The sequence below is a fragment of the Cryptomeria japonica genome, chromosome 2 (assembly GCF_030272615.1).
Source record: "Cryptomeria japonica chromosome 2, Sugi_1.0, whole genome shotgun sequence".
In the NCBI taxonomy this organism is placed as follows: Eukaryota; Viridiplantae; Streptophyta; class Pinopsida; order Cupressales; family Cupressaceae; genus Cryptomeria; species Cryptomeria japonica.
This window is the reverse complement of record NC_081406.1, coordinates 40,827,321-40,854,736: the sequence shown is the minus strand read 5'-3', so window position 1 is coordinate 40,854,736 and position 27,416 is coordinate 40,827,321. Positions and strand designations below refer to the sequence as shown.

General features: G+C 38.9%; 1 protein-coding gene across 2 annotated transcripts in view; it reads right to left on the bottom strand.

Moving 5' to 3' along the window:
• Positions 1-27,416, bottom strand: part of LOC131075017 (cryptochrome DASH, chloroplastic/mitochondrial) — a 200,012-nt gene that overhangs the window by 138,601 nt on the left and 33,995 nt on the right. For both annotated transcript variants that reach the window (XM_059214979.1, XM_058011786.2), the window contains exon 5: positions 2,710-2,787. In XM_059214979.1, the coding sequence (XP_059070962.1) occupies positions 2,710-2,787 (78 nt within the window). The remainder of the gene's footprint in view (positions 1-2,709; positions 2,788-27,416) is intronic.

Below are 27,416 nucleotides of genomic sequence, written 5' to 3'. Positions count from 1 at the left end.
CATTTTTGAGTGTGCTGCTTACCAAGATATCCATGGGCAGTATGAGAACAGCTTGAAAGAGGGTTGTCTAAACCTACTTTTTGAAGAGGAAACGCTACACAAAACTGCTGATTTCTTTATAAAGGTCCATAACTGAAGAGCAGATATCGAGAAGAACATGAAGATGACATAAGTTTGGTGCTGGGTCCCTTAGACTGTTGGTCTCGTGGACGTCATTAAAATTCCTTCATTCATTCACTACTTGCTGAGTCGTGATGTTCTTTTTGGTGGGTGCCACTGCATTAAGACTATTGCATCCTTCGAGAGTCAAAAAATCAAAAAAGACAAAATTGTTGAGCATATTAAATAAATTATTGGGTTGGAGGTGAGTTTTGAAATCAAATTATAATATTTTAAGGTTACTATGCTGACCGTGGAAAAGTTTCCTCCTTGATGCGTGGGCTCCCCATTAATCATGGGAGCAAGTTCTCAAAGCGCCTAGGACATGGTCTCCAAAACACTTAGCCGCCCATTTGAAAGCAGTCAAAAAGATTTAAAGAGAAATCACAGCCTTAAGAGACAATCGTGTGAAATAAAACTTCATTCTATCCTTAAGAAGTCAATGCAAAGCCATTGAAACTTTATGCTGGTCGATTTGGTTGAAGTTGCTACCACCTCGAGTCTCCCACACTAAGGACATATGTATCATAACTTGGGAAAAAGAAGACAAATTAAAGTCTATCTCAGTTGCTGGCCACCTTGTTTATGATACTTGAAAAAATATTGTGTTTAAAGGATGTGGTAACTGTAATGCTGAAGGAACAGGATGTGTTACTGTGAAGAGTTCCCTTGCTTTGAGCAAGGGTTCTATGCTTGTAAGTGATCTTGTTCATCTTCAAACAATAAACCAGTGCAGGCCATATATACTTCCTGAGTATATGTATGAGCTGGGAGTCATCCTTTACATGGAAAGTGGGATTGATTCATTGCTGGGTGTGAACTTTGACTATACCAGGTCGTTGAGGTGATCTGAAGGCTTTTCTGGGTTTAATTTAGCTTCAGAACTGATTGATACAGTGCTATTAAAGTCTGCAGCAGTTATTGCAGTCCTTGGAAGCTGATATGTTTGCGTGATATGCTGTAAAGTCACTGGCAGACTGAAGATGAGACATTTGAGTATCTCCAATCAATTTTTCTGCAACAAAGGTCAGCCTGTAGCTTGTTCTTATCTGCTGTTTAAATATAATGATCTCTGGATATGCAAATGTTTATCTCAATCATTCAATCTGCACGCTTTCCTTTTTCAATTTCTGAGCAATAAACATTAAGCAAGTGTTATCAATTACTACTGCAAATCTGGAAATGCATAGAACCTGCAAATAAACTTTTACAGTTGCATGTAAACTGTTTGTTAAAATGTTAATGGTGAAAAGTGGTGTGCATGATGAGAATTCAAGAGTATGCAAACTGTTTGACATAATTCTTGAGCAGTAAATCTATTGGAGAGTGAAAAGGAATTGCAAAAAAATTTAGGTGCAACTGGGGTAGTACACTGCATATGATGGCCAGATGATTAATGTCATAATATTTAGACTTTATTCTAGGCTTGAGGGTTCTATAATAGATCTCTATTTATAAATTCTAAGTTGTATTACTATTTTGTGACCCATGAGATATTGAGATTTTTATTGGATTAGCGTTTTACATAAAAGCTAGAAGTAAACCAATAGAGGTAAATATTAGGACTTCTAAAGGAATATTTTGGGATGATTGAATCTAATTAAAAAACAATCATAACCCTAGATATTTTTAACTTATAATAACCGTTATGGTTTCTATATAGTATCAAAGCATCAGTTGAATTATATATTTGAAGGGGATTTAAGGAATATTAGCATTAATATCCATTGGGGACATTACAATCACAGTATGTGATACAAGATATATGATGTACTGCAACACTTGCAACATCATTGTTAGACATCGAACAATATGCCTATTGTATTGGAATATTTGATAACTCGCTGCATTTTACCGTAATGAAGACTGCCAACAAACTCTTCCTACAAGGACTCTCTATAGGTGAATATCATCCAAGTCTCAGTAATCACGTGTGCCTAGAGTAAAAGTCTTGTACAAACAAGTGGTCATGTTATTATTTATTATAATTAATTTTTTCTAAAAGAATGCATTCTTTACTGCTTGAGGAAACAAATCAGATGTTATATCTTCAAGCTATTAGTCATTAATATTGTACATTAGACCATGTAAAGAGCATAATAGAATATAGCATGAACTTCTCTGGTGAGTACATTTATTTTTCAAATCAAGGAAATTGTTTTGTGGAATACATAAATCCATGCCACATTCAATATATGGAATGTTTTGTGCTATTGATTGGGATTTAATGACTAACTAACTAATCAGTAATCAAAAACCTGTTTCATCCACCAGCTAACCTTTAATTTGTACCTGCAAGAAATTAGAATGAATTGGAAACTGAAAAATCAAAAACCTGATTGCAAATGGTTGATTCATGGAAATTACCTATTGATGCACATGCTGGGAATGCATCATTTAGGGCAATTAAAAGATAGGTACTGGAGAGACTAAATAATCTCTGGTCTAGAATACTACCATGAATAACCACAACTAATGGAAAATGGAAACTGAAAATAGCACACATAGACATGCAAACATTCATGTTCAGTTTAAATTGACTGCTCTTGCCTTTTCCCAAAAATATTCATGCAATCTTGCCAAGGCTGCACTTTCTCCTCCAATAAATTGCATGACGCCAAGGGAGCTCTGTGTCAAGAAAAATAGGGTTCAGATTTTCATAAACATGTATCTACAGAGAATAGATAAAATTTATAATACCAATACTCAAAATTGACACCCAGATGCCAAAAGGAATTCATTAATATTATTTTTAATGCAAAATACATTCTAAAGAAAGAGAAGATACTCCCTGACAAGAAAAAGCAATAAAATATCTATGACAGAGCAAGATAGTTCAAGAAAATGTGATGGGTAAATTCTTTGTGCTTTTTGTTACTTCGCTTTGACAGGCTTGGACATTTTTAAACAAACAAACTGGGAAAAGTTATTGAAAGAAAAACTACAAACATGCATATTTAAGGGCTCACTGTTACTAAAGAAAAACAGTTCTGTAGTACCAACTACTAACCTCTTCAAAAACAAGTAAGATCAGAAATTATGAAACAATGGTGGCAATTCAGAACAGAGTACTTGTGAAAGTTCTGGGATTCTTTAAAATAACCATTAAGGTAGGTTCAACTCTGAAACTGGTGGCCCCATGTCTCGATATAATCACATGATTATTACAAAAAAAGGTCACCCTCAGCAGACCATGAATATTGTACAAAGATAAAACTTAATGGATAAGGGAGAGATTAATTGCATTCTAACATGAAGATTTTTATCCATTAATATATCTGTGTAGTTAACTTTTGTTTTAGAGATATCCATATTACATGAAGAATTTCCTTTGACAGTCATGAAGACAAGTGATGATTCATGAGTAACAATGATCAAGAATAGTGGACAGTCCATGACAGTGTTGTAGGGACAGTTCATAGATGGACGAATGACAAAAAAGATGAGCCTATGCATGGTGAACAGATGATGTCACTTCAAGAAATAGAGTGACTAGACCTTACCAATCCAAATGCGATTCAGGTGAAGGTCTAAAATTCTAAATAGTGTCTATACTACTCATTGTTCTTCACCTCGTTCTTGACCAGAGCAAAATGAGGTTCATGTTACTTAAAGTTCATCTGGTGTTTCTGTTGCAGGGCTACAAGACTTACAACCCTTGCAAGGCTGACAATCTACAGGTGATGGTTACAGTGCAATGCATGACAGGGTAGAGGATACATTACAGTGATCAAGAGACAGTCATGAAGACATAGATATCTACAGGTGTAAGGTCAATACGGGACAGTCTATGAGGACTGTAGTGTCAAAAGACAGCTTAGAGTGAATGATAGCCAGCACAGTGAACGAGGCAATCTAGAAAAGTGACCAAGTGTATGACAGTGAAGAAGTAAACAGTGTATGAAAGACCATGCTAAACCCAGAATGTGAAGGTGTCAAAACCTTGTCAATCCCAAGTGAGTGTGACTCACAAGAAGACAATCATAGGGACTGTTGAAAGGGTAGCTGTGAGCAAAAGCATGATCATAGTACAAGGTGATTGGTTAAGGCTCATAAAGAGGTTTTGAAGATGCACTGAAGGAAGAACCTTATCCTACGCCTCAAAGAGACCTAATTCGTTTAAAACTCATCAAAAATATGTTCTACATGCATGCTAATGGCAATTTAAGACACTAAAGAGCAGCTGAGGAGCAGTTAACAGTTCAAGGACACCTGTAGCAGTAGCTTTAGCACTTTGCAAGCATCTAGGAGAGTGGAGGATACTGATTTGAGTCTTTTTAGGAGCATACAAAGGAGTTGGAAAATCGAAGGATTCATCCCCGCAACGCCCTGTTGTAGCATTCTAAGCACCCAAGGAAGTTGACCAAGCAACTCGAGCAAGCATTGTAAAAACAAACTTGTATTCAGCTGTAATGTACCTTTATGAAGCCATTTTTACCTTCTCATAAGCCGTGTACTGTGTATAATCGTGGAATGATTGATCTTGTCTTGTGGTAAAATTGCTTATCCTTGATTTGTTGTTTCATTTCTTTACTTGTATGCAGTAATATATTCATTTGCAGATTATAATTTGTGTTTTAGGAAAGTTTATGCAATTTCCAACTGTGAATGATATTGCTTCTGAGTGTGAATGATATTCCTTCTGAGTGCTGATATAAACTTCAAACCTTTCTATGAAATACATATGCAAAAAAATGTCAAACCTTGAGTTGTGTATGGTCTGTCGCCTTCATTGATCTTATTGTCTACACTTGAGCAAGTACAAATCACTAAACATTCCGGTGTATCACCTCATTTTCAGAATTTAAAATCAAGTTTAGTTTTAGTTTCATTTATTTTTCCTTGAAGCAACAGTACAGTAAGCTAGTTTTAGGTGTTACACTAGAAGAACAGCCCTCTCTAGAAATTCACTCCATGTTTTAGGTCACCCACAACCTACAAGTGTTTCCATTTTGTCAATTGCAAGGAGAGTCACCACACCACTCTCCAAGGGTGCATTCCATCGTGACAACAATGCTCTAGGTGTGTTTTTAGGTACAAAAAAGTCATTTGACTAGGCATTACTCAAACTAGTTTAGGTGGAGTCTCATATGGGTGGACCATGACTAGAGCCCACAATGTTTGTCATATCTAGCTCCATTTTCACCTGCATGTCAAAATTTATAGCATGGCTGCTTATGTCCTTTCTCTCTCTAGTTTCTTCTCATCTACCAACACAAGGACTACCTGCATTTCTATTTTTGCATCTTCTGTGGCTTTTTCACACAGCTTGAAATCTCAGCAAGGAATGCATGTAATATGGCACCTGAGGCAATCAATCTCTCCATTAAGCTTCTACAAACAAAAGAGGCAAAACACACTTCTTGATACTAGTCCTATTGCGGCATACTTCCAAGCAGAGTCATGATTTCCAACAAGACAGCTTCCACTAGCTAATGTTGAGCCTGATGTGGAGCTAGATTCCATCATATCTAACTTGCAAAGTGTTAAATGAAAAAAAACTACAGTTATAAAACAGTTTAAATACAAAAAATAAAATAAAAGTCATTTATGAGATGGATTTCAAATGTCGTACAATACTTAAATAGTAATGCCATTACTTAATTTAACCAAAATATCATTTTTTTACTCTAAAGCATAGAACTTTTGTTCCAGAGAAAGGACAAAAACCAATGGGTTATTCAAAAAAAAATAACAGAAGTCACCAATAAAATTTTTGTAATTGAAAGCATTGCACATAGAATTTAATTAATGTTTACAAATCTATTATTAACATGGTATAACTAATTTACATGTTTGGAAAAAAAAGAGAGAATTAACCTAAAACCTGAAATTCCTCAGAATTGCTCTTCAAAGCTGTTCCAACTTGCTCAAGGATACTTAAATGTTGTGTGAGGAAGATGTGTGGATGTGGGGGTTCACAAAATTGTAAAGCATTTGGTGAGTAGCCAAGTATTCACGGAAGTTTTTCTAGGGCAAATTTTCACCATGTTTACTTGTGGTTACTCAATGAATTTGAGACAAAGACTCATGAACATGGGATTCATAATAGAAATGCAATTTGGATGCATCAAATTTATTATTAGCATACTAGAACTAATTTACATGCTTGTTAAAAAAGAGAGAGAGATCTAGCATAAAAACATGAAATCTCTCAAAATTGCTCTTCAAATCCATTCCAATTTGCTCAAGGATGCTTAAATGTTATGCAAGGAAGATGTGTGGGTGTGGGGGTTTAAAAAGAAGAAATGCATTCAAATTACATTTCTAGTATGAATCTCATGTCCACGAATCTTGGCATCAAACTCACTAAATACCCACAAGTAAACATGGCAAAAATTAGCCCAAACAAAAATTCCGCAAATACCAGGCTACTTTCCAAGTACTCTACAAGTTTGTAAACTATTATATGTTCTACATTTAAAAAATCTGAAAGTCGCAATGGGATTGTTTTAGCATAACAAAGCCCCCTCTTCACCTCAGAGACAAATAATTTTAATGAATAATGGCTTATAATTGTATCTTATTTTGTCTACATCAGCATTTATAATTAATATTATTGAGCATTATATGCAAGCTCATCTGGGCTATTAGTACGAAGAGTTTCTTTTCACATCTCTCCAGCAATTGAATGATGAAACCAAAGATATGGATAAATTAATCACTAGTTCTAATGATTCCCTAAAATCAAAGAGAAGGATTGCTAAAACATTAGATTCTAATATTAAGGCCAGTGTGGTATTGAATGGAGGATTATGTGTGATCGATAATGCAAAGAAATGGAAATAAAGGGACTTAATGCACAGGTATTTGGATAATAAAAGCCATCATGTGATTTCATATTCAGGGTGTGTATGCAAAAGTTGATAATTTAATGCCCTACCAAAATCAGTGCTGACGTATTTCAATTTTTAGTTTGAGAATGCCATATATTCAATATTGTGAGCTGAATGAGCTATACCATGTTCTCTACCAAAAAAAAACAGTTGCAGTTGCACAATCTATAATCACAAAAGCCTTTTGTGCAGGTACTCGACTCTAATAAAGTTGGAGGGTTCAATATCTGTGCATAAATACACCTTAAGGTGGATTTGAAGGAGTTTCATATTTGTGTTTCTGAGGATGAAAAGTCGATTACTTATGAATTTGATGCTGAATAAACTCTCTTGTTTTTGACATTTAATTTTTAGGAGTTGAACATAACTACTTGTGTAGTGTACAACAGTTCCTGGTACATATATATGTCAATGCTTTATAAATGAATCTGAGCAGTTACTTTTGGAGAGCTGTCACTTTATTTTAGTGTTTAAATTAATTTCCTTGATTACTAATGTTTGGAAATATACTCAAATTTACAGCAATTTTTTTAGCATAATTACCAAGAGACCCTTGGTACTCATATCTTAATTGGAAACATGTCTCCATCTTGGAGACCCATATGGGGGAGACATTAGGAGACTTACCTATCACCCAACCTTTTTTGAAACTGGCAAAATTTAGAAAAAAAAAAAATGAATATGCAACTTGACTGAAAAATATTTTTGATTTTATGCATTTTAGTATTTTACATTCATTAAAGTTGCATATTCATTTTTTTTTCTAAATTTTATTTATATATTAATATTCTGTTTTAACTTTTTTTTACCATCTCCAAGTACATATTGCCCAACGTTTTTTGAAAAATTGTGTACTATCACCCATCCCCATCTCCCATAACAATACCATCTCCATCCCTGGCAATTGTTTTTCAAAAACTTGTGTCATAGTTAGATGTCTATGTTCACATCAATTGTACAAGCATGGGCAGACATTGAATAAAAATATCTAATACTTATTTACAATAGATTTATTTGCCAAAGAGTGTAAGAAATTTCAGCAATTGATCCATGCTCAGCTTTTGGGTACTTTACCCTATTGGCTTTTTTCAACTAACAAGAAATGCTCCTTTGATGCTCAATACTCTCACAAATATTGGTTCACTCAAATCTAAATGTTGAGAGGTATCAACCTAGAAGTACAAATGGATCAGCTTTTGGGTACTTTACCCTATTGGCTTTTTTCAACTAACAAGAAATGCTCCTTTGATGCTCAATACTCTCACAAATATTGGTTCACTCAAATCTAAATGTTGAGAGGTATCAACCTAGAAGTACAAAGAAAGCCATATTCAAATTTTATTAATAGAAACATTTTTAAAAGTAACCTATATATTAATAATATTATCCAATATGTTTTTTTTTTCATAACTTTACTTTAGTTCTCAACTTAAGTGATCATGGAATCATCACGCATGACACTGAATATTATTAAAAATTTAAATGAGATGCTTTACATATATATATTTCAGTTAGTATGAAAGAAAGTTATCTTCTTGAGATAATATTAAATGAGATACTATAAACTAAAATGTTTTTTAGTCAGAACGAAAGAAAGTTATCTTCTTTGAAGTGCAAACGTACATTTCAAATCAAATATATACACCATACGATCACAATTTTCCACTTTTTTTCTAATAAGATAAATTATAATTCATCTTAGATGGTAAAAAAATTTATTCATGTGAGACCATGCATAACTTCAAAAAGTTGATAAATCATAGAGATAATATTTTGTTTTTTCTTTAGTATAAATTATAACTCATCTTAAAGGTGAAATAATCACTCATATGCCATCATGCATAGCTTCAATATGTTAATAAAAAGAAGGCGGTAAAAATTCTGCTTTCTTTCAGAGTATTTGCTGACTAGATGAGCTGATAACTATATAAACACTCTTCCTATGCAAGATGGGAACAAGGAAAAACCTCTGGAAGGTATGCAGCAAATTGCCCAGCAATATTTCCAGCATTTATTTACAGCCCAATCTCTGGATGAGATGGCCCAACAGACAGTATTAGATATCCTTCCTAGACTTATCTTAGATCAAGACAATGAAAAGCTAAACACTCCGGTTACAGAAAGTGATTGCAGCCAATGTTGTTCAATATGTAGAAAGAAAAAACTCCAGGACTAGATGGATTTCCAATTAAATTTTATCAAATGTTTTGGGACATTATTAAAGGGGAGCTCCTTAAAGTGGTGGAAGAGGTAAGGACAACAAAAACAATGCTAAAAGAAATCAACAAAACCTTTATAGCTCTTATTCCAAAAACCACTGAAGTGGAGGACATTTCAGGTTTTAGACCTGTAGCTTTATACAATGTTTTGTATAAAATAGTCACCAAAGTTATGGTAGAAATGCTGAAACCTCTTCTTCATAAGATCATTTCTCCAAAACAAGGTGGTTTTGTATCAGGTCGTCAAATTGGTGATGAGATTGTGTTAGCCCAGATGGGCCCTACAAGGATGCCTAGAAATCTTCCTCTATGTTTGTTCAGCTGGATTTGTCCAAAGCCTATGATAGAGTGGATTGGGGTTTTCTGCGCAAATTTTTGGCTCAATTTGGTTTCTCAAAGGATTAGATTGAATGGTTTAGAGCCTATTTGTCTTCAATTTCCTATTATGACTTGGTTAATGGTAATCCCTCTCAACTTTTCTTGGCTTTTAGGGGGATCTATCATGGTGATCCTTTATCCCCCTTCCTTTTTATCATCTTGGAAGAGTTCCATGGTAGATTGGCACCTAAAGCTTGTCAAGAAAAAAAAATCACTGGTTTTAGATTGGCCAAAAGTGTTCGTCCTCTTACCCATCATAAGTTTGTGGATGATTCTGCCATCCTAGGTAAAGGTACTTGCTTAGAAGCTCAACAATTATAGAAACTTTTTCAGATTTTTTTCTAGAGCTACTAGTCAACCAGTTACTCGTGCAAATCTAGCATCATTTTTTTTTCATTACTCTAGTAGACTAAAGGGTCAAATTCTCAACATCTTCCACTTTAAAATAGGATCTCTTCCACTTGAATGTCCGTGGAACCCTCTTGCAACTAAATAACTTAAATATGGGCATTGGCTTATCAACAACCCAAGGATGAAGTTACAAAAGTAGACTAATACATGGCTTTCATCGGGAGGACAAACAGCATTGGTTATGGAAGTCCTTCAAGCATTTCCTATATATGTTTTCTCCATCTTGAATATACCAAGTCAAACTTTGAAATAATTGGATTCCCTTTGCCAAAAATTCATGTTGAAAGGTTTGCAAGAAAATAGAAAGTAGTCCCTTGTTGAATGGGAAAAATTTTGTCAACCTAAGCAAGAAAGTTGTTTACTCGAGAAGGGAACTAGTTTAGATTACATGAAGTAAACAGTAAACATAAAAGTTTCATACAACATTATAAAATAACAATAATAAACATGAGAACATGGCCAGAAAGATGTATCTTTTATTCCAGAATGTAATGTGTACAGTCAATAATAATGGTTTCCAAGACAACCAATTAGTACATATAGTACCTGGTGGTTGGTTAAGAGTAGCAACCATCGGCAACTACCAACAACTACTCGGAAACAATTGTCATTACATGGCCAATTATTGCTTATCAAAATATTATTTATTAACCACAGCAAAACTGCTGACTACAAAGGTGGCTTAGGTTTTATATCCTCCACCAAGCACACTGTTGGGATGTGCCCAAAAGTTTGCCTTGTATGCAGAAATAACCAGGTTTTAGGTCTTTATGTCCAATTAGTGTAAGCCCAAAAGCCTTAAACCCTAAACCCTAGGGCTTATTGTAGGTTCCTTTCTTTTTGTTTTAATTGGTCATTGACTCCTTGTAGCCGGTTTCCCGTCACCTAAGTTACAACTTAAGCCTATCTTATTGTCGTCGTGACTGGCCCCGCGCGTTAGCTATCTGATTGTCATGGTTATCAAGCCTCTTTTAACTTTGTCGTGCAACTTCTCTAAGATCTACGGCTGAGATCACCGCTCAACTGCGCAGTTAGTCCAAGATGCCTATTCACCTTAACTTTGCAAGCCCACCTGCACACATGGCACATGGACCCCACTAAAGTCTGACTCTGCTCACAAGGACCAATAGGCTTTCAGCACATTCAAGGCTATTTGAGATGTCGGAGGAGTGGGCCCGATCCATCCAATTCATAAGTCACAGTATTGAGCATCCATATCTTGTGTATCCAACGGCCCAAATCATCGTGCAATTGCACGATTAACTAAAGTTGGTCACCCAGTCTAACTCCGCAACTCCGCCTAGGCCCCACCAAGAATGACAAAGAACACATGGACCAATGAGCGTGTGACATAAAAGATCCCACACGACATTAAATTGCATCATTTCACTTGCTAAGTTCCAAAAATCCAATTTGGGGAAAATCAACCCCCATCAGGACACAAAAAATTCGTCATTTCATTCACTATGTCCGGAAAAAATCCACTTTGGGGAAAAATGTGGGTCATCTGGATACCCAATTCACACATTTTCATTCATAAATCTCGTTTTGGGAAAATTCGATCCCCATCAAGACAATCATCTACATTCATTTCCTTAATTTCACTCACAAACTAGCTCTGGGGAAAAACGACCCCCATCAGAACAAGGAATTTTGTCTGCATTTAGGTTCATACTTCATTCTTGGGGAAATTCAACCTTCATCAAGAAAATTTCCAACACTTAGACAAATTTTGGGCCTCCTAGTGGAAAAACATGATCCATCAGGACAATTATCAAGATGCGAGACCTTCTCTCAGATTCTAGTAGATACAAAATTGTTGTCCACAACCCCAGCTCCAAGATCTTGAAGAAAGTTAAATTGGCTATTTCTAATTCCCCCTTTGATGATGCTACCAAGCTGCGTCTTCTTCCTTCTAAGGAAGTGACCCCCTATATCTATGGGGTCCCAAAAATTCACAAAGCCAACATTCCTTTGAGACCCATTGTTGACACCATTGGGTATCCTACTTACAATTAGCCTCCTTCCTAGCCAAATTAATCTCTCCTCTTGTTGGTAACTCCAACTCTTTCATCAAAGATTCCAACCATTTTGTCCAATTCATCAAGGATACCAAGTTAGAGAGTCATGATATCCTGGTGAGCTTTGACATGGTCAACCTCTTCACTAAGGTCCCCATTCCTAATTCCATCGAGATAGTCAAACACAAGATCAGTGCGAAGATCACTTCCTTAGTGGAACTATGCTTGAGGTCCACTTACTTTTCTTTCCAAGGCGTGTTCTATGAACAGGTTGATGGTGTGGCCATGGGCTCACCTCTCTCACTTGTTATAGCCAACTTATACATGGATCATTTTGAGGAAATGGCATGCATTCCTTTCCCCTCAAGCCAATGTGGTGGAAGTGATACATGGATGACACCAATGTGTGTTGGCCGCATGGTTTGGACAAGTTAGAAGACTTTCGTGCTCACCTCAACAGCATTTCTCCTTCTATCACCTTCACCAAGGAGCTCGAATCCAACAACAAACTACCTTTCCTTGATGTCTTAATCCTCAAAAACCCTGACGGATCCCTCGGTCGTCGAGTGTTCCGCAAAGCCACCCATACCGACTTATATCTTCACTCCTCTTAACATCACCACTCTAGCCAAAAAGTTGGGATCCTCAAAACCCTTGCCTTGAGAGCCCATCAAATTTGTGACAATGATAACTTAAACCAAGAGCTCTCCCATCTTCGCCAAGTCTTCAGGTGGAATGGATACTCTAACAAGCAAATCACCAGAGCCTTCCACCAAGCCAAATCTCATTTCCTCTCCATCTTCAATCCTGTGGCCGCTCCACCTTCTTCGCTCCCCTATGTGTCTCTTCCTTATGTTCAAGGCATTTCTCACAAGATCTCAAAAATCCTTTTGAAAAAAGGTCTTCATTGTGCTTTCAAACCTTGCTCCACATTAAAGAAGCATGTCCCCCCTTTTAAGGACTCTAGGGATGCCCTTTTAGAGTCGAGAGTCTACAAGGTCGTTTGATCTTGCGGCACCCCCTACATAGGTGAAACAAGCCGATCTTTCATCACTAGAATCAAAGAGCATGGTGCTGACATCAAGCACGAGCGGGTCCTCAAATCAGCCCTCGTATAGCACTCCTCAACTACCAAGCATCATATTTGCTTAGAGGACACTCAAATCTTGTGTAGGGAGGACAACTTCTTTAAAAGGAAACTTAAGGAGGCTATCAAAATCATTAAGCATCCTTCCAATCTCAATCGCGATGATGGATTGAACCTTAGTCTCTCTTAGCATCCGTTACTTTAATTCCTCAAGAGCCATCAACATCCCCCTTCGTGACATCTCTCATCCACTTTTAATTCGCTCCTCTCCCCTTTTTTCCTCTATTTCTTTGGTCCTTTTTGTTTAACTTCCTCTTTTTTTTGGTTTTTCTTTTGTTTCCTTCGTTCGCCATCCTGTTTGCCTTTTCTTTGTTGTCTTTTAATATTTTATTTTTTTGTTGTTCTCCTTACATATATACATATATACATGTATATATATATATATATACATGTATATATATAAATAAATACATACATACATATATATATAAATACATACATACATATATATATATATATAAATACATACATACATATATATATATATAAATACATACATACATATATATGTGTGTACGTGTATATATGTATATATATATATATATGTATGTATGTATGTATGTATATACGTGTATATATGTTTATATATACATATATGTACGTATATATATATCAGAGTTCCGTGACTCGCGGCGAGTCACGCGAGTCAGCGGGCCGGGTGACCCTGACCCGGGCTCGGACGGGTCAGGGGGCATGACTCGCCTGACTCGCCGAGTCCGGAGAGTCACGCCCTGACTCTCCGAGTCCGAGGGTCATGACCCGGCATAATGCATGTGATCCAAAAGTTTTCATGTCAAAACATGTGTTCAAATAAATTATAAACTTCATACTTCACATTTCCCAATTACAATGGTTCAAAATCAGAGCAGATTGGTATTGAATTACCCATTCTGTGTCTGAAGCATATTTCATGATTTGGCATCGAGGACACATCAATTGGTGAAGCGTTTTCCTCTTGGGTTGAGGGCGACCAGCTAGTAGGTGATTTGAGACATTTATCTGCAGTCCTCATTGTCATCTCAGACTTTTCACATCCGCAGCAAGGTACGACAGTGAGCAGTTCGATTGGGCATTAGGAAGTCCTCAATATTTTGGATATTGCTTGATTCTTCATCACCTCATCAAAGCGACTCTTACCAGGTTCTTTGCTTATCAAATACATTGCATTTCCAGTTTGAATGTGTGAGTCTATAACTGTCATATGTTCTCAGACAATCTGAAAGTGTCCATGTCTGTTGGTCAATATAATTGATGTAAATCAGCTGTGTAATGAGCCTATTTGATTCATTAATGAAGGAGTTATAAGGCTGTCCATTTAGACAGTGTTATATGATGCTTGCCAATTATTTGTCTTAATGACAGTCTGCTGTAACCTTTATTTTCTGCATACCATTTTATGTCAATGAATCAAACTTTAGGAATTGTGGCTGCACTATCATTCTAGATCATAGTTTATGTTTAGCAAGTCACCTTATTTACATTTCTACGCATGTGATGGATTTATGTTTATGTATGTGATCAAACTAGCTTCTATTTGATGATGTTATAGTGTCTTTAAGCTTAATTCAATAATGGGTGTATGAAACAAGTTTTAAATCGTTAAAAATCTCTAAATTTCAAGGGTTTTTTTATTTTGCCGAGTCATTGCCGAGTCCGAGCCGAGTCACGAGTCGAGTCAGCCTTGCCGAGTCAGAGCCGAGTCCGAATCTGGGAACTTTGATATACATACATATATATATACACACACACATACACATACGCATACACATACACATACACATATACATATACAGATATATATATATATATATATAGATGCATTTATATACTTTATGTGTATAACTATACACACACACATATTTCTTGGGTTTAATTTACTCTTATTTTGTATTAAATTCTTTTATTGGGTTTAATTTACTCTTATTTTTATCTTAATTGATGCACTCTTATACAGCCAAAACAGAGATATGCAGCAGTACTGGAAAAGTCAAATATTGCAGTCTTTTTAAACAAGGGATAACTAGAACAGAGAGACCAAAATATACAGGAGCAGCATTTTTTACATTTTTTCCAGTCAAGTCAATGCTCAAGAACGAAGCTTTTTTGTTTGGAGTTCGAAGTGTGCACCTGAAGCGGCCATTAATGGCATAAGGATCTGCAAAAATTTCCAAGAAGGCATGTTCGAACCCTCAAATTGTGAAATAGACTCATGACAGCCCGAGTTTTGTTTGGTTTAAAAATCTGCAGAAAATCATTTCCAAAACGAGCAGCATAGCAGCCAAAGAGAGCACTTAATCAGAGATGAATCGCCAAAAGATGCTTGAAATCAGTCAAGATCGTGGCCTTTGAGGCCCATTTCGCTTTCAAAGAAAAAATGGAGGTCGGAATTCCAGTTCTATAGCTTACCATGCATTTTTCACTATAGCTTACCATGCATTTTTCACAGGAAAATCTCATGGCAAATACTCAATGAATCGACAAAACGGTGCAGGTTCGACCTCCAAACCCTCCTTGGCAGCGCCCAGCAGAAATTTAGGGTTTGTTTTCCCTAAAATGTCATCGATAGCCTAATGCATTTTTGCCTTGACTTTATTTTTTTCTCTCTCCTTGCCAAATTTCCCCGTGGAAGTTGTAGTGAAAGTTGTAGAGAGGTCGATGTTTTTGCATCCCTTTTGAAATGTTAAAGATTTGTTAAGTGAATTAATTTAATTATCACTTAGCAATCTTTTTAGATTGTATATTTTATTAAGTGATTTATGGTTTATCACTTATATGTAAAATGAAATGTTAAAAAAATATTTATTAAGTGGTAAATCATAAATCACTTAAATAAATATTAATTATGGAATATTAATTCAAAATTTAAATAAAATAATAAAAATACTTGTTAAAGTGAATTAATTTATTTATCACTTTAATAAATAATTTTATTATTTTTATTTAAATCTTGACTTAATTGTAAAAGGATGAAAATAATATAAATGTTTAATAAAGTGACAAGTTATGAACCACTTTATAAGATATTTATCTTATTTCCATTTATTGAGCAGTCTAGGATATTTTTTACATTTATGAGGGCTTGCAAGGATATTTTAGGGGTCATAAATGCATAATTAAGAGCTTTTATGGTAAGGGTTGATGAGGCTGGACTTTTTTCTCAAGCCCATCCCCTTCTAGACATGTTTAGACCCCTAAAAAATAAGTTTTTTGAGTTTGCTCGACCAAAAAGAGGAGGTGGAGTCCTTGTTGACTGCTTTTGGTAAAGCATATATACTGCAAGACTTCATTATTTTCAGGAGTTCTTACCTTTCTACTTCTAGATATTGTAATTTTCTAAGTTCTTTGGCAAAAGTAAAGAGTTTTGTAACCCATTTTGAAGAGAAATACAGATTGGTGACACCTTTTTAGCAGTGATAATAACTTGTGCCTTCTTAGTTTTTCTGTTAGCGTGTCTTTTGTGTTATGCATTTTTTATGTGGTGATGTTTTCCCCTTAAAAATTGCATTCCATGTTGATGCCTTATGCAGGAATACACATATTTTGCAGGTTTTGAGTTGTGTTAATCATAAAATCAGTCTAAAATTGTGAGGAAGATCTTTTTCTCCTACTAAGACCTGTGATTATTTAGCCTTCTCATGAACTGTTGATGCAGAATTGTGTATCATTGGGTTGTGTAGGAAAGTCATTTGTGTTGTTGTTTGCCCTCTCGGGTGAATAATTTAAAGTACACAAATAAAGCACGTAATGCAGAATAATAATGCCATAGATATCAGATGCAATATATCAGATGTTATTCCATTCATAAGTGTCTTCCGTCACAAGTTACATTCAGAAGTATATAAAGATATCGAGGGGGTGCGAGCGCCAACCGTCGCACCGCAACTGCCACCCCTTGGTTGCCAACTAACCAACACAATTACAACTTAATTAACTAGTTTTATTTCCGTGTACAATATTGCCGCCAACATCATCCCCCCCCAAAAAAAAAGTCGTCTCCAAGCGACTGACAACAAAATGGAGAATACAGAACCCAAAATCAGAAAAAAACTAAGGGGGTGCAGAAGGCGTCCCTGAGGAAGAAGGTGACGGTGGTGGTGTAGTAGTGGACACCAAGCGCCCACGGAGCTCATAGACTTGCTATGTCCTCCTCTTTAGGTCCCGTTCCGCTACCATCTGCCGCTCCATAGCGGTCTTTACCATATAGGCTGCCTCCAGCACCTCCTTATCCTTCTTGTCCACACTCTCCAATGCACGAACCAATCGAGTCTCCAATAGCTCTCTAGATGCCCTTTCCTCTTCCAACTATATCAGCAAGGCAGACTTCTCTGCTACTAAAGTGTCCATCGCTGTCTGGGTCTGTGCCATGGTAGCCTCCAGCTCCCGAAACCTGATAGTCAACTCCTCCCGAGCTGACACTGCTGCTACGCGCAAGGCCTCAACTGTGGTTGTCATCTGTTGTGTCCTCCAAAGCTCAAGATAACCTTCCCGGAAGGTCTGCTCCACCTCCTGCAACAACGACTGCATCCAGGTCTTGCCAACCCCTTCGGAGAGGCTCCAAGCCTCCAGCATTGCCTGGTTCTCTGTCTGAGGCCACCCGGCACACTCAAAACACCTCTCAAACTCCTCTCTGCATCCGGTGTGGGCAAAGTTCAACAGCCCCTCGATCCAGTCAACCATGGCGACATCCGCCTGGAGTGTGGCAGATGACACAAGCCGCTGTGCTCTCAGAGTCATCTCGCCAATGAACTGCTCCAACTCTCTTGTACCTTGCTGTACTCCCCCAGGCACCTCCTCCTCTCTGTAGGGACTGGTGACTACAACTGTAGGGGGTGACGCAAACCTCTGAAGCGCCCTACTGCTCGGAGAACTCCCTTCCTCCAGATCAATGATATCCAAGGAATGCATGGTCCTGCCTGGAGATAGAGGGACCTATCCTGCTGGTGCCACAGGTGTAAGCTGGTAGCGGCTCAACTAGGCAGTGAGGTCATCATGAAGAGCGCTTGCTTCCGTCATTGCCTCCTGCATATAGCCTGGCAACCCTGGCACATCCTGTCCTATCACATCCGGCACATCGTGCACCCTGGAAGCCTCTGGCACATCGTGCACCATGGAAGCCTCTGGCACATCATGCACCATGGAAGCCTCTGCACTCGCCAAGGTCTCCACCCGCGGTGGTGTCATCGCTATCATCACCCGAGGCTGCCCAAAACTGGGAACGGGCACTGTGGTGACTACGCTCACTGTCCCGAATGACCGCGGTACCGCCAATTGACAAGTCTCCGGTAAGCGGGCTGGTGTAAAGTGGACCTGCACCTGCGATGCTAAAACAGACCCTTCTGTACCCACCAATTCCACTACTTCCTCTTCAGGCCACTGGTCACCTCTTCTTCCTGCCAATCGGAAGCTCCCTCCACTCACCTGGGAGGTGTCTGCAGATTCCTCCCTGCCGCTATCGGCATCCTCCTCTGCATCGGACTCATCTGTGTCGGACTCTGTGTCGAACATGGCAGCCTTCTTTCTTTTTGTGCCCAGACGTGCCTCAACACCATGTGCCAAGACGTCTAAGTGAGACCAATAGAAGATGGGCGGCTGGTCTAGTGCAACCCTTCCTTGCGACTCCAATGGCTATGAGCCCGGGGTGATCTGTGTGCGGACTGCATCCAAGAATAACCCAATGGCGTGGTGCGGCATGTAGAACTTCTTGTATTGCAGCGTCATGAACTCGTCCATCCTATCTGCCAATAGAGATGCCCAATCATACACCACCCCGTTATGCAGCCCATTCATCAACGCTATCTGTGCGATGGCTATATCCGATGCGCGGCTGGCACTTGTGAAGCGACTCTTCACCACGGATAACAAGCATCACCATACTCCCTTGGCAAAAAATGTTTTCTTTACCCCTCGACTCTTACCTGCACTCTTGAGGCTATCTTTTTCTCCTTGGGTTAGGTTATCGCGCAACATCAACTGCAGCAATGTGGCACGATTTTCTGGAGATATTTTCTGTAAAGTGTCTATTTTTTTCCCTTTCACCCCTGGTATGCCAAACACCCTGGTGAACTCACCTGTCGTGAATGACACTATTATCCTCTAGTGTTGATAATCAAATACCGACTGGTGGTGATGTCTGTCATAGCTGCCAATCAAGGCATGCAAAACCACCTCAAAGTCCTTTATACAAAAAACTAGCATCTGGATGGCCCAGTGTACTTGTGCCTAGAGAAGGCTTTTCTTTATCAGATCATCGTGAGGTGTCTTCGCCCACCAGTTCCGACAGTCTATTCCATTCAGACCTTCAAACACAATATTATCTGCTGTTACTTCATCCCTGTCCTTTGTCGCCAAGGGTTTGGGACGATGCTTCTTGCTTTTTTGACTGGTGCTCATCCCGAGGCTGCCTGCAATACGCATCCCAGATGGCAAAACCCGTTTGCCTGTGTCTGCACTCACTTCTTTTTGCCCTCCCTGCAATTTGTCTTCTAACGGCTGCAACCGTTTTCACCTATCTACCTTGTTCTTATTTGTGTCCATTAGTCTCGGATTAATTCTTTAATTCTGCTTTTATAACCTTTTAAAAACCAAAACCCGTCTGCCACTTTTCTAAAAAAGAATAGGGTTAAATTAATAACCACGTGCCTCTTTCTTGGATTGTTGTAGCCGTACGGTGCTTCCTTGTGCGGTTTCTTGCTATGCTGGGTCGAGCTGCATGTGTGGACTGGGTCGGGCTACGTGGTTTTCTTTATGCTAGTGCAGACTTGTGCGGGGCTTCTTTTTTTTTTTTTTTTGTGCGGCCTTATGCTTTATCCCGCGGCGGTGTCCACCACACGGTGGTCCCACCGTGACTTTTTAACCTTTTTTTTTTTTTTTTGACCGTACGGTCCACTGCACGACCGTACGTTTTTTTGTTTTTTTTTAACTCAATAAAATGCTGTCAAGCGTCCTGATTGGAGGGTCCAGGTTCTCTCCGTTCACGGTAAACTTTTAATTTCAACTTGTTGACAGCATCTGGTATCTCCTTCCCGTCGAGCGTCCACAACTTGATCGCTCCGTTGGCATTGACCTCGCGTACCTTGAAGGGCCCTAGCCATCGCACTTTAAATTTTCCTGGTTTGATTTCGTTCCTCCCATTGAATTTCAACACTAACTGCCCAGGAGTAAACTTCATTCGTCGAAGATGCTTGTCGTGCTAGACCTTCCGTCTTTGCTAGGCTGCCTCTATGGCCCATTGTGCCATCATTCTTTTTTCGTCCAACTTGCTTAAGGCATACAATCTCTCTCTCAGGCTCCTCCATATCCCCGAGTCTGTTCTCTACCGCAATGCGAAGGCTTGGCACCATGAATTCTGCTGGCACCACCACTTCCTGCCCGTACATGAGTTGGAACGGAGTCTGACCCGTGGTCACCTTGTAGGTCGTTTTGTAGGCCCATAGTACAAAGGGTAACTTCTCCTCCCAATCTTCCTCTTCTACTCTGTAGGACTTGTAAATTTCCGATACCAATATTTTCTTTGTGGCCTCGGCCTGGCCATTGGCACGTGGGTAGTATGGGCTCGATAATGTGTGAAAAATCTTTTATTCTGAGGTCAACAGCCGTATGACATGGTTCACGAAGTGCCCCCCCCGATCACTGGTCAACTGAATAGGTATACCATATTGCGTAATGATTTGTTCGTAAATAAATTTAGTCGTGCTTACTGCAGAGTTATCCGGGAGAGCCCTCGCCTCCACCCACTTAGTCAAGTATTCCGTCGCAACCACAATGTATCGGCATCGTCATGTGCAGCTAGCCTTAAGAGGCCCTACAAAGTTGAGTCCCCATCGTTCGAAGAGTTCCTGTGCGTGCGACGGGTTGAGGGACATGAAGTCCCGCTTCAGAGGTTTGCCCGCCCGTTGGCAAGTGTCGCACCCCACGACCCACTCACTAGTGTCGTGATGTACGGTTGGCCACCACAATCCTGCTAGAAGCACCTTGCGAGCTATAGTGTCTGGGCCCATATGTCCACCTGCGGGTCCTTCGTGTGCCTCCCTTAATACGCTCGAGACTTCTTCCTCCATGACACAACGCCTTAATACCTAGTCCAACCCCATTTTGTAGAGTAACCCGTTGATGAGCGAAAAAGTCCTGCTCCTTAAAACGAGCTTTCTTCGTTCCCCTGGAGGCATACCCTCCAGAAATCGGGACGTCGACAGGTACTCTCCAATCTTCTTGTACCACGAAGGAAGTACGGCTATTTGGAACAAGTGCGCATCCGGAAAATCATCATTTACTCCCTCTAGAGGTTCCCCCGACTTAATCCGGGATAGCTAATCGGCTATGACATGGCTTCGCCCCGGTCTTACCACAATTGAAAATGTGAACTCCTATAGTAGCAATAGCCAACGGCTTATCCTCCCCTGGATAATAGGCTTGTTTACCAAGTACATGAGTGCCTGGTGGTCTACGTAAAATGTGAATGGTGTGGCCAGTAGGTAATGATGAAATTTTTGTAGGGCATAGACCATGCCGAGGGCTTCGCATTCTGTGGCACTGTAGTTCTTTTCCGCCTTCGAGAGCAACCTGTTGGCAAAATAAATGGGGTGGTCCAACCTGTGTCCTCCTACCTGGGCTAATGTAGCCTCTATGGCATAGTTTGAGGCATCCACGTGAACGTGGAATTCCTTTTCCCAATTCGGGTATGCCAGTATGGGTGCTCCCATCAACCTTGTCTTCAACTCTTCAAAGGCCTTGCTCTGTGGCTCTGTCCAGATGTATGGTTCCCCTTTTCGTGTTAACCTATCCAACGGGTGGGACACCTCAACGAATTTCTTGATGAACCTCCTGTAGTACCCCACATGACCAAGGAAGGACTTTATCCCCGTGACGTCCGTAGGAGGTTCCATTTCTACTATTACCCGAATCTTGTCCGGGTCCGTTTTCAATCCTTCTTTACACACAATGTGTCCAAGCAATCTTCCCTATGGTACCATGAATCTACATTTCTTCAGATTGAGGGCCAATCGTGCCCTCCGACATCTCTCTAGACACTCCCCGAGGGTTTTTAGGTGGATGTCCTGTCCGCTATAAATAGACCAATCGTCCAGGAAGGCTTTGAAGTTTCCCACTGACATCTTGTCGAAGATGTGCAGGATGATGCACTGAAAGGTGGCAGGTGCATTGCATAGACCGAAGGGCATTCGATTGTATGCATACACACCGTCCTCCACCACGAAGGTTGTTTTCAACTTATCCTCCTCAGCAATGGATATCTGGTTGTACCCAGAGAACCCATCCATGAAGGAATAGATTTCATGTCCAGCTACTTCCTCCAAGATGATGTCGGTGAAGGGTATGGGCAACGGGTCTTTAATAGTGACAGCGTTCAAACACCGGAAGTCTACACAGATCCGGATCTGGTTGGCCTCTTTCTTGAGGGAAATCACAATGGGAGACACCCATTCGCTTGTCTGCACTTTGAAGATTATGCCTGCTTCCAACATCCGCTCAATTTCGTCGTTCACTCGTGCAGCATAATTCTTGTTCATACAGTAAGGCCGCTTCCTTACTAGCTGGGCTCCCGATACCAATGTTATTCGGTGTACACATAACTTTGGGGGCACGCCCTTCAGGTCCTTGTACCTCCATGCAAAGACATCCTTGTATTCCAGGAAAATTTTGAAGGTCGCCGCTTTCAGCACTGGATTCCAGTCATCTCCGACAAGGATGATCTTGGGGTCACTCATCCCCCCGAGATTTGTCTCCTTTATATTGGCTTCCTGATATTTAATGGGCTCCCCTTTCGGAAATTGGTGTGCCGGCGTCTCATTCACAGAGGCCTCCCCTTCCTTGTACTCGCCATATTCTGGGGGAAATATATCTGGTTCTTCCTCGTGCTCAATACATTGCACGAGGGTGTAAATAATTCATAATCTCCCATTTGCTGATGGAAGAGGCCATTCAAGGAGTCCTCGTCGTCCCCTAAGCATGCCTCCAGTTCTAACACCCCTTCATCACTAGGCTCCATGCGGCGTCCGTCTCCGCCCTCCCCCAACTGGTCTCCCTCAGATTTCAAGTCGAAGGAGGATGCCAACTCCTCACTCACCATCTGCATACGGAGATCGATCACGTACTTCCTCCCCACCTTTTCCAAGGAAAGAGTATTCCGCTTCCAGTTATGGTTTGCTTTTGCTGCAATGAGCCACCCACGCCCGAGAATGGCGTCATACCCTTTCTGCTTCAAGGGAACTACTACAAAATCCAGCACGAATGGCTGTGTGCCAATCATTACTTGCTAGCCCATGAGGGTACTGTTATCACTTGAACCTGCACCCCTGTTTGCTAAGCTGTCAACTCAGCAAGCTTGTGACACGTGGGAACCCTCCTAGGCCTGTGGGTTGCCTAAAACTTGGAGTGAACCTCCAGAGAAAGCTAGTTCTTAACTGGCTATCACCTAATTCTGACTACCTTGATGATTTTGTTTAGAAAAGAGAAGGAAAACATAAAAATGAACCTACTGTCTAACAAGTGATGCACCAAACTGAATATCTTGAGAAAGAACAGCAAATAATAAACAATATGATAGTAACAATACTCACCTACACAACCCAGTTGATCATAACCCTTGCATAAATAATTTATAGGAAGGTTAAAATCATAGTCCTTAGAAGAGAAAAACACTTCTCACAACCTAAGACTATTATTTCACTCACAACTTATAACCTGCAAATAATTATGCTTTTGCATAAGGTACCCTCATGAAAATATAGTTTAAAGGACAAGACTATCACAAAAACCTGCATAAACACCAAGTACTCATAATGACAGAAGAATATGGGAAGGCATGGACTGCTTGTCACTGCTCAAAGTTATTAAAATGCTCTGTTATTCCTGAAAATGTGTTACAAAAACATTCCTTCCTATAGAGAGAACTCAGAAATTACAGTCTGCTAAAAAGATGAATGAAGAAGAACAACCTTTACAATGAAGAAGGAAGGTAGTATATATGCTTTCCAAAAAGCAGATAATGAATAATAAATTCCAACTCCTCTTGGGCGAGCAAAACCAAAAAATCCACTTTTCAAGCCATCAAACAGGTCTGAAAGGGAACACACTTGAACCAAAGTCAAGCCAACCCAAGTTGCTACCATAAAAGCTCTTAATTGCATCATAAATGGCCCCAAAATATCTCTTGACAGGCCTGCAAGCCCTCATTAATGCCAAAAATGTCTCTTTGACCTTACAATAAATGAAAATAAATATCTGTTAAAGTGATTTTTTTTTTAAAATATCATTACTTAATTTGAACATTTGTTTAATTTTATTTTTATATTTAAAGTCAAAATTTATTAATATGAGAATAATAAGGTTATTTATTAAAGTGATTAAATTCACCTTAACAAATAATTTATCATTTCTTATTTATTAAAATTTTATAAATGTGATAAGAAAACACATTTAATAAAGTGATGAAATTTGCCACTTTAGTAAATAACCTTTTTCTTACTCTATTTATAAAATTTTTGACTTTAAATATATAAATAAAATAAAACAAAAGCATTAAATAATAAACTTTAAATCATTTTAATAGATATTTGTTTTATTTATTGTAAAAACCTATGCCTAGACTATTCATAAAAAAGAAAATTTATTGAGTGAATTATAAATGTCACTTAATAAATATTAATTTTCTGAAAAAATAAATTATTAAGCGACATTTATAATTCACTTAACAAATTTTCTTACAAGGGATCATATAAGTCATTTAAATGACTTCCCAAGGCATTTCATGAGGCCACTAGAGATGGAGAAAGAAAAATAAAACAAAGGCAAAAAGATGCCAATGTAATCATCGATGTATATAGGGTAATTGAAACCCTAAAACTATTCATTCCTCTCCATTCGATACTTTCACATCCTCTGCTGGAAATTGAAGAGGCCGCCATGGGGGTTTGGAGGTCGAAATGAAGGGCATTTGTGACGATTTCCTGCAGATTTCTGCCATTTTTGGGTGTCAGTGTGTCTCTTTTCTTCACCTTTGCCGATTCTGGGCACATATTGGGCTAATCGTGGACTAATTTTCGCACATCCCTTTGCCATTAGCAAAAAACTGGGCGTGAATTTTGTTGGTTTTTTGCTGCTAGGCACGATTTTCTAAGAATTGTCTGGCCGCCATAGGGCTTTGCCACATTCCAAGGCTTTTTCGAAATTGTAGAAAGGGTTTGCAGATTTCAAGTGCATACTTTACTTTGATTCTGAAAGTCGACTCTATTAACAGAATTTCCTTTTCTGAAAGCTACCTCTGAAAATATTAGACTGCTATGACTGAAATATATTTCAATCTATTTTGCAATAAAAATTGCTCCTTTCTGAAAGTGATTTTTCGAAAATTCGCCCATAAAACTAAAAAGAAATAAGATCTCTTGCACTTAAAGATCTCTCTGATTACCCCCAATCTGGAACCATATAAATGAATCATAATGTGCAGTCATATTTTGGCGATTTTGTTATGAATTTAAAGTTGAAACCCCTGCATTTTCCTTTTTCCTTCTTAGCAAAACTCAGAACCATGAATGAAAAGGATAATTCCTCTGCGACTGTATTTGGTTTTTCAATTGCATACTGCTGAGCGCTGCTTTTTGATTTACCTTTTTGGCCGCCATGGGGTTTCATGGTTCAAATTTCCGGAAATGATTGGAAGTCCTTTGACATTTTATTTTTTTTTTTGCTGGCCGCTATGGGTGCACATTTCTCATAATTGTCTGCAGTTCGATTTTTGAACAATTATGAGAACATGAAAATGGTGGAAAAAATTATAAACCCTCCCTTTGCTTTTCTAAACTTGTACTATGCCTGAAACTGTTTACAAAATCATTCATCTTCTGAAAACTGGGCGGATTTATGGGGATACTTCACATATTTTACCTCTAAATCGACTGCCTCAGGTTTGCTTCATCACTATATTACAAACAAAAATCGATTTCTGCATTCTGAAAAATTGACTGTCATTAGTCTGTTCTCTTTCTGGACTATTGCTCTTACTTGACTGTTTTAACAGTCCCATATGACTGTAGCTAATCATTTCCTCTTTGACTGCACTCTGTTTTGAATCTACTCTTACATCACTGTGACTAAGTGATTAGTGAACTATCTCAGTGCATTTATGTGCCAAACGAACTCTAGCTTGATTTGAAATGAAAAAGAAGATGTAATCCAAAAGATTTCACCTAGGGCTTTTATCGAAAATTTGCATCTTACATTTCAATATGACTGTCTGTATGTATTGCCTTCTTTCTTGTTTCATAGCACTTCTTGCTGTCAATAATCTGTTTACTATGCATTTGGCCTTTCAGACTGTCAGCTTTGTGGTGACCGTCATCTTTGCATCTATGGCTTATATCTCTTTTAACTATTAGGCTCTATGGCCGCGCCTCCATTGTATGAATGTGCTCACTGTTACGTCCCTTCTCCATGCTTCATAAAAGACCCTCTTTGTGATCTCAGATTCAACTTTTACCAGTTCACTGCGTATCTTTAGGCATGCTTGTCACTATTATGAAGCGTACTCATGTAAATCATCATTGTGCCTTGAAGGCGCTCATTAGCTGGTCTGTGAGTAACATGATAAACCTTGACTCTTTTTAATCTTGGCCACTATAAATGTCGTGATCTGATTGCTACCTTTGGTCTATAAAGCTAAGTGAAGGGCTGCAATCCTTAGCTCCTATGTCAGATATCCTTGAAGTGCTGCAACCTGATTATCGCTTTCAAAACAAATAATGCCTTAGGACTGCACTCCATACGCTACCTGGATCAGGACTCCACCCCATGACTCTTGCTGGTGCATGACTGTCTCAACTTAAATGGACTGTTACACTCATTTTAGTGCCTTATTTAATACTGAAACTCCTTTGCTTCTGCTGGTTTTAGCTTCATTCATGCTTAGGGCTGCTATATAGGGGAGTGACAGAGTATTTACAATGATCTAGAGCTTAATGCAAAAACAACATCCTTAGGGCTTAGATCTTTGAGGCCTCCTTTTTGCTTGATGTTTGAAGAGTTCGTCTCACATAGGAGTTATTACCATCACAAAACTCCCCCTACTGCTGCCAACTGCTATAACTCTTCTAGCCCTTTTAAAACACAAAACTCACCTTCTGCAATATGACCACGTGCCCTTGTTGAATTTATATGAGTTGGGCTCAACCCTTGTGGGAGCCTCATTTACCCCCACTCATTTGTGAAGTTTATGACCAGCAAGATGATCTTT